This window comes from Balaenoptera physalus, assembly GCF_965194825.1.
Source record: "Balaenoptera physalus genome assembly, chromosome: 15".
In the NCBI taxonomy this organism is placed as follows: domain Eukaryota; kingdom Metazoa; phylum Chordata; class Mammalia; order Artiodactyla; family Balaenopteridae; genus Balaenoptera; species Balaenoptera physalus.
The window spans coordinates 71,925,861-71,944,484 of NC_138894.1; the positions used below are offsets into that span (position 1 = coordinate 71,925,861).

The 18,624-nt window shown below is 38.4% G+C and overlaps 1 protein-coding gene across 5 annotated transcripts in view; it reads right to left on the reverse strand.

The window, feature by feature from the left end:
* The window catches only part of TTC27 (tetratricopeptide repeat domain 27), a 190,670-nt gene that overhangs the window by 146,524 nt on the left and 25,522 nt on the right, over positions 1–18,624 (reverse strand). For all 5 annotated transcript variants that reach the window (XR_014254108.1, XM_082426978.1, XM_082426979.1 and 2 more), the window contains exon 6: positions 1,582–1,746. Coding sequence is in view for 4 of the 5 variants with exons in the window: in XM_082426978.1 (XP_082283104.1) it covers positions 1,582–1,746 (165 nt within the window). In the remaining variant the exon portion in view is untranslated. The remainder of the gene's footprint in view (positions 1–1,581; positions 1,747–18,624) is intronic.

Below are 18,624 nucleotides of genomic sequence, written 5' to 3' on the forward strand. Positions count from 1 at the left end.
TGGACACCAAGGGGGGAAAACTGCGGTGAGGTGGGGATGGTGGTGTGCTGAATTGGGCGATTGGGATTGACATGTATACACTGATATGTATAAAATTGATGCCTAATAAGAACCTGCAGTATAAAAAAACAAACAAAACAACTAATACTAAACTTTCATTGGGTTATTTGTATGGAAATATGTTAATATAAATGTTTCAGACATTACATGAAATTCCTAAAAATCTTATATTTGTATTTGTATGGAAATATGTATGGAAATATGTTAATATAAATGTTTCAGACATTACATGAAATTTCTAAAAATCTTATATTTGTATTTGTATGGAAATATGTATGGAAATATGTTAATATAAATGTTTCAGACATTACATGAAATTTCTAAAAATCTTATATGTTCTGGTATAATGTTATAAGTCATAATCCTAGTTATTACTTTAAAATGTATATCTCAGAAATAACTAATTTTCTTGTCAACTGCATTATTATGAACTTTCATCAAATCTTTTACCGTGGTCATTTTTAAGTCTTTTGTCATTTACAGACAGTTCTGGGTGTACTCTGATGATTTTGCAAATATGTTTCTATAAAAGGGTTTCATCTTCAAGAAATTCATGGAAAAGACTCTGACAAGTACAGGTTTCTGGTAACTGACTGTACTGCTGTACTGAATGAATAAGCATTTTCAGAACTCTGATGAAAAACTGATGAACTCATAAAAGTGCTAACAAGAGATCAAGATGAAAAAAACAATTAATTACATGGGACTGAGTGAACTGATGAGGATGAGTATAATTTTTGTGACTTTCTGTCTGAATTAAAAAAAAAAAAAAAATCCCACAAGGACTCAGAGGCAAAGAATATACAAATCAATTTTCACTGCAAAGTAAAGGAGCTGTTACAGTGGAGGATTACTGGACTGAATGTCAATATTATGACATAGTATGAGTGTGTTTCATGTTTGGTAATTGCAATCATTGTTGCTTTTGTTGTGGTCATCCATGTACAATGCTTGGTGTCAGTCTATTTATCTCTTGTAAAAATAAAATACAGTGTGTGTGTGTGAAAAAAAAAAAAAAAAGAAGGAAAAGGACTTAGAAAACCAAAAATTTAAGAAAAAATAAATCTCAGAAAAATACGTAATAAAAAGATAAAGATTTTTTTTAATTTAAAAAAAAAAAAATTTCTGTTCTTAAGAAATACAAGAAAGGCAGGATGGAAGCCGCAGGGGGGTATTTACCAGAAAGGGCAAACTAAATTTGGGAATCAGGAGGGGCCTTGGGAAGCCCACATGCACAGCCAAATACACAAAGTTCATTTGTGCACTGCCCGGCTGCCATATATTACGGACATGTCTAAGTAGACATGGGCATCTGCAGGAATAAAGAAAGTATATGATTTCAACTTTGTTCTAAAACTATGAATTTTTTAAATAAAATCTTTAAAATCTATTTTTGTAAAGCAAACAAGAGGACACAGATAATAAAATACAACCATACAATACAGCCAAACTGCCAATTATATATTAGTTTATCATAAAAATAAATCAATTATCCACAAAACGTAAAAAAAAAAATCTTACCTGTCAAATCAATTTGTAATCTGCAGATGTCTTTAGCAATATTGAACTGATCTTTTGCTTTTTTATATTCATAATAATATAAAAATATATATGCACATTCCAGATGGAACTGAACAGCCAAATATCGACCTGAATCATCTACAAACAGACCCTCTAGTTTCATCACTGTAAGACAAAAGATGAAACATTTAAAAGTATGATGAGAATAAAAATATATTCATAAGTAAAACATTGAGTCCATAATATATGAAGTATATATATTACATAGTTCCTGCTCTTAAAGAATTTCAAATCTGGAAGATGAGGGACACATATAATAATAGTTTACAGTAAGCATTCTCTGAGCACTTACACGTTCCAAGCTTGAAGCTAAGGACATTATATACATTATCTCCTTTATTCCACACAATCCTAGGAGATATGATTCATAACCCTGCTCTTTCTTATTTTAGAATACTTGTCTTAATCGTACAATAAAAAAATATGACAACACAAGGTGATGATACAATATACCAAGTGAATCTGCAAACAGTTAAACAATATGAAAATCTAATGAACAGATCAGATAACAGACAGTTTTCCACACAAAGAATGTAGAATTTCTCCCTTAAAAGAAGAAACAGATATATATCCATATAGAGCTAAGACAATATGAGTATCAAATAGAAAATGAATAAGTATTGGCTTAGCAGTCATATTCTCCTTTATTTCTCTAAACACCTGAGATGAAAATATAGAAGAATAAGAGCCTAATAACATGGTATCTGAAATAAGATGATTTTCAAAATTAATTATATATAATAAAGGGGCTAGTTGGCATACACCAAGGGAGTTTCCAACAGGTCACCTCATCCATCCCTGTACAATATCCCTGAAAACCTATCCTTCACAAATGTTCCCGGGAACAGGATCAGCATTTCACAAAACAGTTTACATGAATGAAAGTATAATGAATGAATAGAAAACACACTTAGAATGTCTAAAAATTGAGAATCAGTCTTCTATAATTCAAGCTGAGAGGTCAGTGATATTGACCGATGCCTACTCTGCTCAGCACTAGGTATTTTACATGTTGTGTTAATTCTCACAATGATGTCTTTAGGGTTGACATTAACCCCACTGAACTCACTAGAAAACTGAGCTTAGATCGCTTACTGACTGGTCACCTCACCTGTTAAATGACAAAGCCAGAATTTGAATCCAAACTTGTTGGGAAAACGGGAGGAGGGAGTTGGCAGAGGAAGGACAAAGGTGTAGAGATGATGTTACAAAACCTAATCTACTTTCTCACCAAGTAATCTGACAGAAACCTACAGCTAAGAAACAGACATCCTTTGTCTTACCATGAACTGAAAATAAAATGAGCCTGAAAAAGAAAGTGTTTTTCTATATACTGTCAGTCCTTTAAAGAGATTCTTAACTCAAATAAAGAGACTAAATCAAGATGTATATGTCTTAGGACTTCCTTGGTGGCACAGTGGTTAAGAATCCACCTGCCAATGCAGGGGACACGGGTTCAAGCCCTGGTCTGGGAAGATCCCACATGCCGCGGAGCAACAAAGCCCGTGTGCCACAACTACTGAGCCCGCATGCCACAACTACTGAAGCCCGCGTGCCTAGAGCCCATGCTCCGCAACAAGAGAAGCCACCGCAATGAGAAGCCCGCGCACCGCAATGAAGAGTAGACCCCGCTCACCACAACTAGAGAAAGCCCACGTGCAGCAACGAAGACCTAATGCAGCCACTAATTAATTAAATAATTAATTAATTTTTTAAAAAAAAGATGTACATGTCTTACTTCAAAAGGCAGACAGGCATCCAAACACGAACTTCTCACTGTGAAAATCCTTCAACAGATTTCCTCCATGCAAACCAAACTCAAGAAAAGGTGGATCTGATGATACTCAATGCTGTTAGTGAGTGCTTTTTCTTTTTAAACTTTCTCTTCTTTTGTCTGCCCATTATTCCTGAGTGTCTAGCCACTACTCTCAGAAATATAACCTTCTATAATCTTAGCAAAATTCACAAGTGAAACAATTTCACCTAATTGTCAATGACAGTAATCTTCTCTAAAGGTTCTGGATGCAAACTGTATTAAGGGATGTTGAGCTTGCCTAAGGTTTTTCAAAATCCTCTCTCAAATATCACAAAACGGCCATTTCTGCACTTAAGTAGGCTTGTTATGTTGTGATCACTCACAAAGGTCTAGGGAAGACCATCAAATCTAAACTGTCCTAATAAGACGTAAGTCACATAAATGCCCAAAGCAAAATGTGTAGTGTATATCTATCGTCCCTCCTACCTACCCGCTTACCTACTTGTAGATATGTGTGTGTGTGTGTGTGTGTATACACAAACACATATTAGTACAACTGGTTCTGATCTTGTACTTCTGTGCTTTTTCTGCATTTCTTATGTGTTCAGGGGTCAAAGACTGTTAGAAAAGTAGGATAGATACTAACTTTTTTAAGAATTAGTTTAATCTTTAATTCCAACAGCATGACCAATTACTCTCCCAATAAAAATATCTTTAAGAAACTGGATTTTAAATTTTTAATATATTTTTGTGTTAATGATTGTGTTGGGAACAAAATGACTGCTGAGAACAAAATAAGGAATCATCAAAAGACAAAAACTAAATGAAAACTGCAACCTTAGGAATTAAGCACACAGTCTGCCATATTCTGCCCTGAAGCTACCTACCAAACCTTTAGGGACCTTAGGATTCCACTCTGATGGCTGCAAGGAGCACCAAAGACAAAAGATCAGAACTGAGGGCTTCCCTGGTGGCGCAGTGGTTGAGAGTCTGCCTGCTAGTGCAGGGGACACGGGTTCAAGCCCTGGTCTGGGAGGATCCCACATGCCGCGGAGCAACTGGGCCCGTGAGCCACAACTACTGAGCCTGCGCGTCTGGAGCCTGTGCTCCACAACAAGAGAGGCCGCGATAGTGAAGAGGCCCGCGCACCGCGATGAGTGGCCCCCACTTGCCGCAGCTGGAGAAGAGCCCTTGCACAGAAACAAAGACCCAACACAGCCAAAAATAAATATAAAAATAAATAAGTAAATAAGACCCGGTGCAACTAAATAAATAAATAAATATTAAAAAAAAAAAAAATCAGAACTGAACCTACCCAAAGTAGGCAATCTAGCCAGAGATCTCCATTTAAAGCTGAGCCCCAAAGAACTGTGTCTTCAATGGAAGTTAAAAAGGACTAGGTCTGCCACACAGAAGAGGTCAAAAAGGAAAATGGCAGTGGGCAAAGGGGAAAACACTTATCCCAAGAATTCATAACCATAAGCCAGCTTTCACACAGATTTGTGGACAAAATTCAGTACAAAAAAAAAAAAAAAAACCCCACAAAAACAAACAAAACCCTACCCCTCAAGCCAAGAATTAGGTCCCCAGAGAAGTAGCACAAAGAAAAATCCTCTTCTACAGGAATGCAACTTCAACCAGGATTCAATGAATTCCCACAGATAAATTTCCAAGGAACACGAGCTCATAGAAAACAACAACAACCACCAAAAAACAGAACATTAGCAGAAACAGCAAAAGGTAGAAACACACCTTCAAAGCCTTCAGAGGCTGAAATTGCGAGATACCCATACATGAAATATTCAATAGGTTTCAAAAAATAAAAGGCTAGAAAATATGAACAAGGAAAAAGAAACTATAGAAATCTACCAGGCAAATCAGAAAAGAAACCAAAAATAGTTTAGAAAAAGACTTTAATTAAAATTAAAAATTAAATGGACATACCAGAGAACTAGAAGATAGATCTAAATAAAATTATTCAGGAGACAACATAGGGAAACAAAGAGATAGAAAATAAAAGAATTAAGGAATGTTGAGGATGCAGATGAGAAGTTCTAATGTGTCTGAAGATCTAGAAGGAGAAAATAGATAATGAAGAAGAGACGATATTTGAAGAGATAATGGCTAAGCATTTCCAGAGATGTGGAAAGAAACTAAATCACAGAATCAGGAAGCCCACTAAGTCCCTAACAAGATAAAGAAAAATCCACACCTAGTCCAGTAACAGTCAAACTAAAGAATGCCAAATACAAAAACAAGATCTTAAGAACAGCAAAAGGAAAAAAGCACACAAATGAAGAATAGTTGGACCAACGACTGATTTCTCAATGCCAACAGTGGAATCAAAAGACAACAAATTAATATCTTCATGGTACTGAGAGAAAATAACTATGAACCTAGAATCCTTTAGCCAACAATTCAAGGAGAGTGAAATAATGATATTTCCAAGTAAAAAGAAGCAGTTTATCACCAAGATATGTTTGCTAAAACTGAACTGCTAAATTACTTTAAATAACTTTTAGTATACAAAAACATAACTTTTTAAAATAAATTTATTTATTTATTTATTTTTGGCTGCGTTGGGTCTTCATTGCTGCGCGTGGGCTTTCTCTAGTTGCAGCAAGTGGGGGCTACTCTTCATTGCAGTGCACGGGCTTCTCATTGGGGTGGCTTCTCTTGTTGTGGAGCACGGGCTCTAGGTGCGCAGGCTTCAGTAGTTGTGGCATGTGGGCTCAGTAGTTGTGGCTCGTGGGCTCTAGAACGCAGGCTCAGTAGTTGTGGCACACAAGCTTAGTTGCTCCGCGGCATGTGGGATCTTCCTGGACCAGGGCTTGAACCCGTGTCCCCTGCATTGGCAGGAGGATTCTTAACCACTGCGCCACTAGGGAAGTCCCCCAAAACATAACTTTTATTACCTCCATACCTCCCCTAGGTAGAGAAAAATGAGAAAACATTGCCCAAAGACAGACAGGAAAAAGCCAAGGACCATAACCCAACACTGCAGTTTCAGACTTCAAAAAACAGTACATCTTTGGAGTGTGGAAAGGAAGGCCAAGTCTCTTTATGAACAAGTGTGAAGGAGTGTTGAGAATTTTATCTATTTTTAAAGCTTCTGATTTAGAGTAAAAGTTGAAAGCTGCTGAAAGTACTGTATCTGCTTCAGCAGAGATACTTTCCAATGTTAATTAAGCTACTGATGAAGACATAAAAGTTAGAAGAGTAAAGAGCAATGAAAAGGTAGAGAATTGGTGTTTCCCCAAAAGCAACCCCGTCATCCTAGTGACAACATTCTCACGAGAAGCTGAATCTCATGGATATTAACTAGACAAGCACGTACAGGATTATTTAATTTCTTAAATATACAGCAAAACCATCAACAAAACTGATCAAATATGCCCTAGCTAAAGCCATTTAACTGATTCCCATTGCTCTTAGGATAAAAACAAAATTCCTAAACATGCCCTATCATGTCCTATACAGTCCTGGACCTCCACCTCCCACACTGTCCTCTCTCTGCTTCAACCACAATGACCTTAGACCATCTCGCTCATGCCACAGAGCCTTTACGGTTCACGTAAGCCCTTCTTTCTGGCATCAAAGTTTGCCAAGTCAGACATTTATCGACTACTCTGTCATCCATTTATAAGATACTGCTTATCTTAGCCTATTATACATCCAAAATCCCTTATCTGCAATGATGAAATTTTTAAAAATCCCTGCAAACCTGAAGTGTTTTTGCAATTTGTTTTGGGGGAAAAGATCTGAACTGACCTCATTTGGCAGCAAAATTGGGCATGAATGGACAGGTAGAACTAGCCCTCCGGAAGATAACAAAGGGTAGGGAAAAGTAAGAGTGCAAGTTATAATAGACGAGGAATAGAAGCTTTTGCCACTTAGGGGAACGTGGAGCTCCTGTTTGCCTCAGCTAATTTGTAAAGTCTACCTTCGAGGATCCAAACACAGCAGAAGATTGGATATAGTCCAGAGGTCTCACGTCTATCAAAAGAAGACAGGTGAATAAACTATGAAACACGAACGTACTAGAATGCTAGACAGCTGTAAAAAGGAATGATCTTCAAAATACATTACAGAAATAAAGTCCCAAACAGCAATGTGTGTGTGTATGTGTGTGTGTATACGTGTGTATATACATAAAATATATTTTATGTTTTATATATATATATATATAATATTTTGTGTAACATGAAGGAAGGGAGAATACCAAAGAGCAAAAAGAAAACTAGAGGGGCTTCCCTGGTGGCGCAGTGGTTAAGAATCCGCCTGCCAATGCAGGGGACACAGGTTCGAGCCCTGGTCCGGGAAGATCCCACATGCCACGAAGCAACTAAGCCCGTGGGCCACAACTACTGAGCCTGCGCTCTAGAGCCCACGAGCCACAACTACTGAAGCCTGCATGCCTAGAGCCCGTGCTCTGCAACAAGAGAAGCCACCGCAATGAGAAGCCTGCGCATTGCAACGAAGAATAGCCCCCGCTTGCCGCAACTAGAGAAAGTCCATGCACAGAAATGAAGACTCAACACAGCCAACAATAAATAAATAAAATAAATTTATAAAAAAAAAAAAGAAAAGAAAACTAGAAGAATAAACCAAAAATTAATAAAACTAATAAAGGGAAAAAGAGAGAATAGGGTAGAAGGAAAATAGAGATAGACGAGAAACTTCTCCAAAGAGACCTTAACTTGACCTTGACTCTTCTCTGAAAAGTTCTGACTCTGGAATCATGTAATTATTTTATATATTCAAAAAAAAAAATCAATCCATAAAAATTGAAAACAAATGGAAAAATATAACTCTAACTGTATAACAAGCTGGTGACAAGGGAAAGAATTATTGCAAATGTCTTTAAAATGTTTTGCCTTAGAGCATAGTGTACATCCTTAAGGTAACATATTCTAGGGGCAAAGAGAGTTGCAAAGAAATCTTGAGCCTTATTCAGTGGTCTTATTGTTAGTAGGAATGCTGGCATTGTTTTGAAACTTTTTATATATACAACAAAGCAAGTAAGTAATTATGTTTATATTGTTAGGAACAAGATTTTCAGTTTAAGAGAAGAAGAATATAAATATGAAATCAAAGATATTGATACATTGCAAGGTTAAATCTTTTTAAATCATATTATTTCTTTACTACTATCGTACTGTTGAAAGTACTATAGTTTTAGAGTAACTTTTATGTCTAAGGGAAAGTCTCCATCATTATTTTTCTCTTTAAAAAGCCTCTTGAGGGCTTCCCTGGTGGCGCAGTGGTTGAGAATCTGCCTGCCAATGCAGGGGACACAAGTTCGAGCCCTGGTCTGGGAAGATCCCACATGCCGCAGAGCAGCTGGGCCCGTGAGCCACAATTACTGAGCCTGCGCGTCTGGAGCCTGTGCTCCACAACAAGAGAGGCCGCGATAGTGAGAGGCCCTCACACCGCGATGAAGAGTGGCCCCCGCTTGCCACAACTAGAGAAAGCCCTCGCACAGAAACGAAGACCCAACAGAGCCATAAATAAATAAATTAATTAATTAATTAATTAATTAATTAATTTTTAAAAAAAGCCTCTTGACTATTCTTACATACTTTTTCATCCAAAATCAATTTGCATATTCTCTCTTCAAAATGTAATCGCACTTACTGTAATTGCACAATTAGCGTCTTTACAATATTGATCATCCTATTCAAGAAAATAGTATGTCTTTAACATTTTTAGTAAAGTTGTACAATTGACTGCATTTTGGTTTTGGACATTTTAAGAAATTCTTGGGTTAAATCTTTTTTTCTTTTTTTTCACCTTTTTATTGAAATATAATTGACATATAACATGATATTAGTTTCAGATGTACAACACAATGATTCAATGTATGTATATACTGCAAAATGATCACCACAGTAAGTCTAGTTAACATCCATCACCACATACAGTTACAAATTTTTTTCTTGTGATAAGAACTTTTAAGATCTACTCTCTCAGCAACTTTCGATACAGAATTATTAACTATAGTCACTATGCTGTACATGCAAGGTTATATTTTTCAACAGCTTTATTTATATTCACATACGTGCAGCCCAACAATTTGAAGTGTGCAACTCAATGGCTTTTAGTATATTCCAAGAAATCTGCAACCATCACAACAGTCAACTCTAAAACATTTTTATCACCTCAAAAATAAATCCTGAACCCTTTAGCTATCACTCTCCTCCGCCCATCCCTCCCATAGCCCTAAATACAACTAATCTACTTTCTGACTCTAAATTTGCCTATTCTGGACATTTCATATAAATGAAATCATATACTATGTAGTCTTTCATAACTGGCTTCTATAACTTAGCATGATGTTTTCAAGGTTCACTTGTGGTGTAGTATGTATCAGCACTTCATTTCTGTTTATGGCTAAATAATACTACAATGGAATCCATTGTGTGGATATACAATATTTTGTTTATCCATACATCACTTGATGGGCACTTCCATCTTTTAGTTATTACAAATAATGCTGCTATAAACATTCATATACAAGGTTTTGTATGGACCTATGTTTTCATTTCTCTTGGGTATATACCTAGGAGTTGAACTGCTGGATCATATGGTGATTTTGTACTTAACTGTTTAAGAAACTGCCAAACTGTCTTCCAAAATGGCTATACCGTTTTACATTTCCACCAGCAGTGTTCCAATTTTTCCACGTCCTCAACAATACTTGTTATTATCTCACTTTTTTTTATTACAGCCAGTCGTGGGGGTGTGAACTGACATCTCACCGTGGTCTTGATTCTCACTGCCCTAATGACTAATCATATCGAACATTTTTTCATGCACTTATGTCTTCTCTAGATAAACATCTGTTTAGATCCTTTGCCCATTTTTTAATTGGGTCTTTTTTTTTATAATTGGGTTGTCAGAGTTCTTTATATATTCTAGATACAAGTCCCTTATGATATATATGATTTGCAAATAAATTCTCCCATTCTATGGCTTGTCTTTTCACTTTCTTGATAGTGTCCTTTGAAACCCAAAAGTTTTTACAATTTTGATGAAGTCCAACGTATCTATTTTTTGTTGCTGTTGCTCATGCTTTTGGTATCATATTTAAGAATCTGTTGCCAAATCTAAGGTCATAAAGATTTACCCCTATATTTTCTCCTAAGAGTCTTATAGTTTTAGCTCTTTCATTTAGGTCTCTAATCCACTTCAATTTAACTTTTGTAGACAGTATAAGGTAAGGGTCCAATTTCATTCTTTTGCATGTGGTTACCCAGTTGTCCCAGGTGAAAAGACTACTCTTTCCCCATTGAAACATTTTATATGTAAAGTATAGCAAGTAATTACTTTAATATTGTTAGAAACAAGATTTCCAGTTTAAGAAAAAGATATAAATACCATTATAAACACTTTGTAATAAGGTTAAATTTTAATTGGAGCTCTTTGGTCAGGGTCAGGGACTTAACAGGCATGTTTGCTGGGGCCTGGTCTGAATGGGGATTCAACCAGCGCGTTTGCCAAGAACAAAGTCTCAACAAGGGCCTCAGCTGGGTGCTTGCCCTAAGTTTGAGACATGACTTATGCGTTCCTAAAACCAGGACTGGTGACTTGACCAAAGACTCAGCCAGCATGTTTGCAAGGTCCAGGGCTCACCCGGAGAGTCTGCTGGGGCTGGGGATCAGTCAGAGACTAGAGCAATATGTTTGTGGGGCTGGGGTCTCAACTGGTGTGCTCAACAGGGCCAGGGACTTAACCAACATTCAACAGAGCCAGGTCAAGGATTAAGCTGTGTGTTCCCCAAGGTCAGAGCCAAGGGAGCAGCCTGCACAGTAGAGGTATGGCTGGGAAGATTGTACAAGTACTCATGTTGAGGTTAATGGGAACCTGGTTTTTCACTGTCAAAGAAAGGAGTTAGAAATTTGAAAGAGAGACGACTAAAATAAACCCTGTGATACTGGATTGGAATTGGAGATGATGTAAATTCGTGGTTTTTAATACAAAGATAAATATAGAAATAGATACAGATGTGTACATATACTTATATATACATATACACATACACATACTTTCCAGCTATGTCTGTTGAAAGGCTTTAAAAGGAACCAGAGCTCCTTGGAGAAATTACTGATTCCAGGGCCAGAGCAAGGAAATACAAAATAAGGCTAAAGCATCTTCTTATGTCAGAAAATAAAGAAGTGCTCAAAGATATGTTGAAAGGACACGGAAGCCAATTTGAACAAGCTCCAACTGGCCAAATCTGGGACAATTTGAGCATCAAAACAATTATAGTAACAATTATAATCTACTGAATGAATTAGGAATCTGTGACCACATACTAGTATCAATATATAAATGCATAAATTCAAAGTTTAGTGAGGAATAGGAGACTTACATGGTCTCTAAGTACATCACCATAAAACACCAAAAATTATAAAGAGTAACAGCCAAAAACTGGAAGCAATCCAAATTTCCATCAACAGATGAAAGGATAAACAAACTGCGGTATTCCCATACAATGGAACACTACTCAAAAATTAAAACGAATGAACTACCGGATGAATCAAAATAATTATGCTGAGTCAAAGAAGCCAGGCCACAAAAAAAAAAATAAGAGTACAGACTGTATGAATCAACTTCTATAAAATTCAACAAAATGCAAACTAATATATAGCTATAGAAAGCAGATCAGTGGTGGCCTGAAGAGGCTGAAGGAGAGATCAGGAAGGGTGAGAGGACAGGGCTCCCAAGAAGCACAAGGAAGCTTTTGGGAGCAAAGTATATGTTCATTATCTCAATTGTGGTGATGGTTTCACGGGTATAAACATATGTCCAAACTTTACAAATTATACATTTTAAGTATGTCAGGTGTACTGTATGTCAACTTTAGCTCAATAAAGCTGTTTCAAAAATAAAAAATATAAAGAGAAAATGGATAATTCTGTAGTGAAGAAGACTGACAAATACCATCTCAATCGAGTGACCAAAGTTAGTATCACCAGTAATGGGACCAACTGAAATTGTGCACCATCTGATAGGATGCAATGACAGTAACACAGCATGATTTCTGTGACAGATCTAGACTGAAAGAGACTAAACGGATATGACAACTAAATGTAACACTTGATTCTGGACTGGGTCATTTTGCTTTTTAGGATGTTTTAGGGACAACTGGCAAATCCTGAATGGCAGTAATTAAATATTTGTATTGTATCGATGTTAATTTCCTAATATTGATTGTTGTATTGTGGTTGTATAGGAAAATGCCTTCATAGAAAAAACACCCTAAACTATGGAGGAGTGATAGGGCATCAATTCAGCAACTTATTCTTAAATGGTTTCAGAGGGAAAAAAAGTTCTTTGTACTATACTTGCAAGTTTTCTAGAGGTTTATGTTTCAAGAAAAATTTTTTAAGTCCAAAATATTAGCAACTAATAAAGAAAAATAATTAAGACCATATCTGGCCTTTCCTACATAAACCAAATTTTAGGGTTCTCACAGAGCCCTGGTTGATGAGGATGAGTTCTTTACAAAAGAATTCTAGATATGTACTTAAGATTAATATAGACAGATTGCACTTTCAGAGCCAAATGTAGCCTGGGTTGCCTCAGTAACATGCCAACCAAATGGAAACTTCATAAGATCCTCAAAAGTTGGATGGAGAGTATCCATCATAAGCCATGAAAACCAGGGAGGCACACAGCCATAGCAAAGTGACAGCCAACTTCAACTCATTTCTTAAAAAAACAAACAAACAAAAATCCTCTTCTCCCCAACTTCCATACTTTCCAAGCTTGTTTCCTACGTTGCCCTCTCTGATTTTTCTTCCATCCTACAATTTTAATCAATATCTACTGAATTATTATATATGCTTACAATTGTGCTATATCCTACAGCAAAGTTGTTTTTTTTTTTTTAATAAATTTATTTATTTATTTATTTTTGGCTGTGTTGGGTCTTTGGTGCTGTGCGCAGGCTTCTCATTGAGGTGGCTTCTCTTGTTGCGGAGCACGGGCTCTAGGTGCGCAGGCTTCAGTAGTTGTGGCACGTGGGCTCAGTAGTTGTGGCTTGCGGGCTCTAGAGCACAGGCTCAGTAGTTGTGGCGCACAGGCTTAGTTGCTCTGCGGCATGTGGGATCTTCCTGGGCCAGGGCTTGAACCCGTGTCCCTTGCATTGGCAGGCAGATTCTTAACCACTGAGCCACCAGGGAAGCCCCTACAGCAAAGTTTAAGCCCTACTCTCCACAAAAAGAAGATGGGGGAAGAAGCACTAGGAAGAGAAGACACATAATCATTATTCAACACACAGTTAATTTGACTTGAAATTGGGTGGTACTGACCATAAATACCAAAGCGGGGGGGAAATTCATAAAGCTGGGATAGTTGAACAAACTTTGTCAGAAGGGCTGGGCCTTGAAAGATGGGTAGAATTTGGCTATAACTCCACCTCTAGACTGTAAGGGTCACAGCAGTGTCTTGTTCACTGCTGTTTAAGTCTAGCACTTGTCATAGTTGGTGTTCAATAAATATCCTAGGAGTGAACAAATATTTAAAAACCCTTTGACGGCTGTCACCAACAAGATGGAAATCCAATTTCCTATCCATCTAGCTCCTGTCAACCTGTTTCAACCTCATAACCTGGCACACAACTCCTAACATGGCTCCAACCATTCCAAACTACCGGAATTCCCAAACGCACAAAGATGTTTCAAGTCTATGTGCCTCTCTTTGTACGTATTATATGTCCTTTCCAACTTCACCTAATAAATTCTTACTCATTCTTTAAGAATCAGTTCAAGCATTAGCCACTTTGTAAAGCCTTCTCTGGTCTCTCAAGTTTAGACTAATCATATCCTTTCATTCATTCCTTCCTCTTTTTTTTTTATTGAAATATAGTTGATGTACAATATTTTGTCATTTTCAAGTGTACTACATAGGGATTTCACATTTGTATACATTATGAAATGATCACGACTGTAAGTCTAATAACCATCTGTCCCCATACAAAGTTATTACAATATTACTGACCACATTTCTTATGCTGTATATTAAGTCTCCATGGCTTATTTATTTTATAAATAGAGGTTTGTACCTCTTAATCCCCTTTACCTATTTTGCCCCTCCCACCTTCCTTCCCTCTGGCAACCACTGTATCTATGAGCCGGTTTTCATTGCTGTGTTTGTTTTGTGTTTTGGATTCCACATATAAGTGAGATCACACAATTTTTGTCTTTCTCTGACTTACTTCACTTAGCATGATACCCTCAAGGTCCATCCATGTTGTCACAAATGGCAAGGTTTCTTTCTTTCTTTTTTTTTTTTTTTAATGGCTGCCATCTCCTCCTCTTTACGCTCTTTTCTTTCTTCTACTTGTGAAACAGGAGGGAAGGGGGCAGGGCACAACCACTGAAAGAATGACATAGCCCGAGGACATGACATAAACTGATTACAACCTAGGAGACCTTCAAGATGGCGGAAGGGTAAGACTTGGAGATCACCTTCCTCCAAACAAATACATCAGAAATACATCTACATGTGGAACAACTCCTACAGAACAGCTACTGAACGCTGGCAGAAGACCTCAGACCTCCCAAAAGGCAAGAAACTCCCCACAAACCCGTGTACGGCAAAAGAAAAAAGAAAAAACAGAGACAAAAGAATAGGGACGGGACCTGTACCAGTGGGAGGGGGCTGTGAAGGAGGAACAGTTTCCACACACTAGAAGCCCCTTCACTGGTGGGGATGGGGGGGCAGGGGGGAAGCTTCGGAGCCACGGAGGAGAGCGCAGCAACAGCGGTGCAGAGGGCAAAGAGGAGAGATTCCCGCACAGAGGATCGGTGCCAACCAGCACTCACCAGCCTGACAGGCTTCTCTGCTCACCCGCTGGGGCGGGTGTGGGCTGGGAGCTGAGGCTCTGGAGGTCGATTGTAGGGAGAGGACTGGGCTTGGCTGCATGCACGCAGCCTGAGGGGGTTAGTGCGCCAAAGGTAGCCAGGAGGGATTCTGGGAAAAAGTCTGGACCTGCCTAAGAGGCAAGAGACATTTTCCTGCCTCTTTGTTTCCTGGTGTGCGAGGAGAGGGGATTCAGAGCACCGCCTAAACAAGCTCCAGAGAGCTCTGCTATCAGCGCAGACCCCAGAGATGGGCATGGGACGCTAAGCCTGCTGCTGCCGCCACCAAGAAGCCTGTGTGCAAGCACAGGTCACTATCCACACGGCCCCTCCCGGGAGCCTGTGCAGCCCGCCACTGCCAGGGTCCCGTGATCCAGGGACAACTTCCCCGGGAGAATGCATGGCGCACCTCATGCTGGTGCAACGTCATGCTGGCCTCTGCTGCCGCAGGCTGGCCCCGCATCCGTACCCCTCCCTCCCCCCGGCCTGAGTGAGCCAGAGCCCCCCAATCAGCTGCTCCTTTAACCCCCGTCGTGTCTGGGCGAAAAACAGACGCCCTCAGGCGACCTACACGCAGAGGCGGGGCCAAATCCAAAGCTGAACCCCAGGAGCTGTGCAAACAAAGAAGAGAAACGGAAATCTATCCCAGCAGCCTCAGGAGCAGCGGATTAAATCTCCACAATCAACTTGATGTACCCTGCATCTGTGGAATACCTGAATAGACAATAAATCATCCCAAATTGAGGCAGTGGACTTTGGGAGCAACGAAATATATATATTTCTCCTTTTTCTTTTTTTGTGAGTGTGTATGTGTATGCTTCTGTGTGTGACTGTCTGTATAGCTTTGCTTTTACCATTTGTCCAGGGTTCTGTCTGTCTGTTTTGTTTTTCTTTACTATAATTTTTAGCACTTGTTATCATTGGTGGATTTGTTTTTTGGTTTGGTTGCTCTCTTCTTTCTTTCTTTCTTTTTTTATTACGTTTTAATATTTTAATTTTTAATAATTATTTTTTCTTGTAATTACTTTATTTTTTCTTCCTTTCTTTCCTTTTTTCTCTCTTTTATTCTGAGCCATGTGGATGACAGGGTCTTCGTGCTCTGGCCGGGTGTCAGGCCTGTGCCTCTGAGGTGGGAGACCTGAGTTCAGGACACTGGTCCACCAGAGACCTCCCAGTTCCACGTAATATCAAACAGCCAAAATCTCCAAGAGATCTCCATCTCAATGCCAACACCCAGCTCCACTCAACGACCAGCAAGCTACAATGCTGGACACCCTATGCCGAACAACTAACAACACAGGAACACAAGCCCACCAACTAGGAGAGAGGCTGCCTAAAATCATAATAAGGTCACAGACACCTGAAAACACACCACCGGACATGGTCCTGCCACCAGAAAGACAAGATCCAGCCTCATCCACCAGAACACAGGCACTAGTCACCTCTACCAGGAAGCCTACACAACCCACTGAACCAACCTTAGCCACTGGGGACAGACACCAAAAACAACAGGAACTACGAACCTGCAGCCTGCGAAAAGGAGACCCCAAACACAGTAAGTTAAGCAAAATGAGAAGACAGAGAAACACACAGCAGATGAAGGAGCATGGTAAAAACCAAACAAATGAAGAGGAAATAGGCAGTCTACCTGAAAAAGAATTCAGAATAATGATAGTAAAGATGATCCAAAATCTTGGAAATAGAATGGAGAAAATACAAGAAACGTTTAACAAGGACCTAGAAGAACTAAAGCGCAAACAAACAATGATGAACAACACAATCAATGAAATTAAAAATTCTCTAGAAGGAATCAATAGCAGAATAACTGAGGCAGAAGAACGGGTAAGTGACCTGGAAGATAAAATACTGGAAATAACTACTGCAGAGCAGAATAAAGAAAAAAGAATGAAAAGAATTGAGGACAGTCTCAGAGACCTCTGGGACAACATTAAACGCACCAACATTCGAATTATAGGGGTCCCAGAAGAAGAAGAGAAAAAGAAGGGACTGAGAAAATATTTGAAGAGATTATAGTTGAAAACTTCCCTAATATGGGAAAGGAAAAAGTTGATCAAGTCCAGGAAGCGCAGAGAGTCCCATACAGGATAAATCCAAGGAGAAACACACCAAGACACATATTAATCAAACTATCAAAAATTAAATACAAACAAAAAATATTAAAAAGCAGCAAGGGAAAAACAGCAAATAACACACAAGGAAATCCCCATAAGGTTAACAGCTGATCTTTCAGCAGAAACTCTGCAAGCTAGAAGGGAGTGGCAGGACATATTTAAAGTGATGAAAGGGAAGTACCTACAACCAAGATTACTCTACCCAGCAAGGATCTCATTCAGATTCGACGGACAAAATTGAAACCTTTACAGACAAGCAAAAGCTAAGAAAATTCAGCACCACCAACCCAGCTTTACAACAAACGCTAAAGGAACTTCTCTAGGCAGGAAACACAAGAGAAGGAAAAGACCAACAATAACAAACCCAAAACAATTAAGAAAATAGTAATAGGAACATACATATTGATAATTGCCTTAAATGTAAATGGATTAAATGCTCCCACCAAAAGACACAAACTGGCTGAATGGATACAAAAACAAAACCCGCATATATGCTGTCTACAAGAGACCCACTTCAGACCTAGGGACACATACAGACTGAAAGTGAGGGGATGGAAAAAGATATTCCATGCAAATGGAAATCAAAAGAAAGCTGAAGTAGTAATTCTCATATCAGACAAAATAGACTTTAAAATAAAGACTATTACAAGAGACAAAGAAGGACACTACATAATGATCAAGGGATCAATCCAAGAAGAATATATAACGATTGTAAATATTTATGCACCCAACATAGGAGAACCTCAATATATAAGGCAAATACTAAGAGCCATAAAAGGGGAAATTCACAGTAACAAAATCATAGTAGGAGACTTTAACACCCCACTTTCACCAATGGACAGATCATCCAAAATAAAAATAAATAAGGAAACACAAGCTTTAAATGATACATTAAACAAGATGGACTTAATTGACATTTATAGGACATTCCACCCAAAAAAAAACAGAATACACTTTCTTCTCAAGTGCGCATGGAACGTTCTCCAGGACAGATCATATCTTGGGTCTCAAATCAAGCCTTGGTAAATTTAAGAAAACTGAAATCGTATGAAGTATCTTTTCCAACCACAATGCTATGACACTACATATCAATTACAGGAAAAAATCTGTAGAAACTATAAACACATGGAGGCTAAAGAATACATTACTTAATAACCAAGAGATCACTGAAGAAATCAAAGAGGAAATCAAAAATACCTAGAAACAAATGACAATGAAAACACAA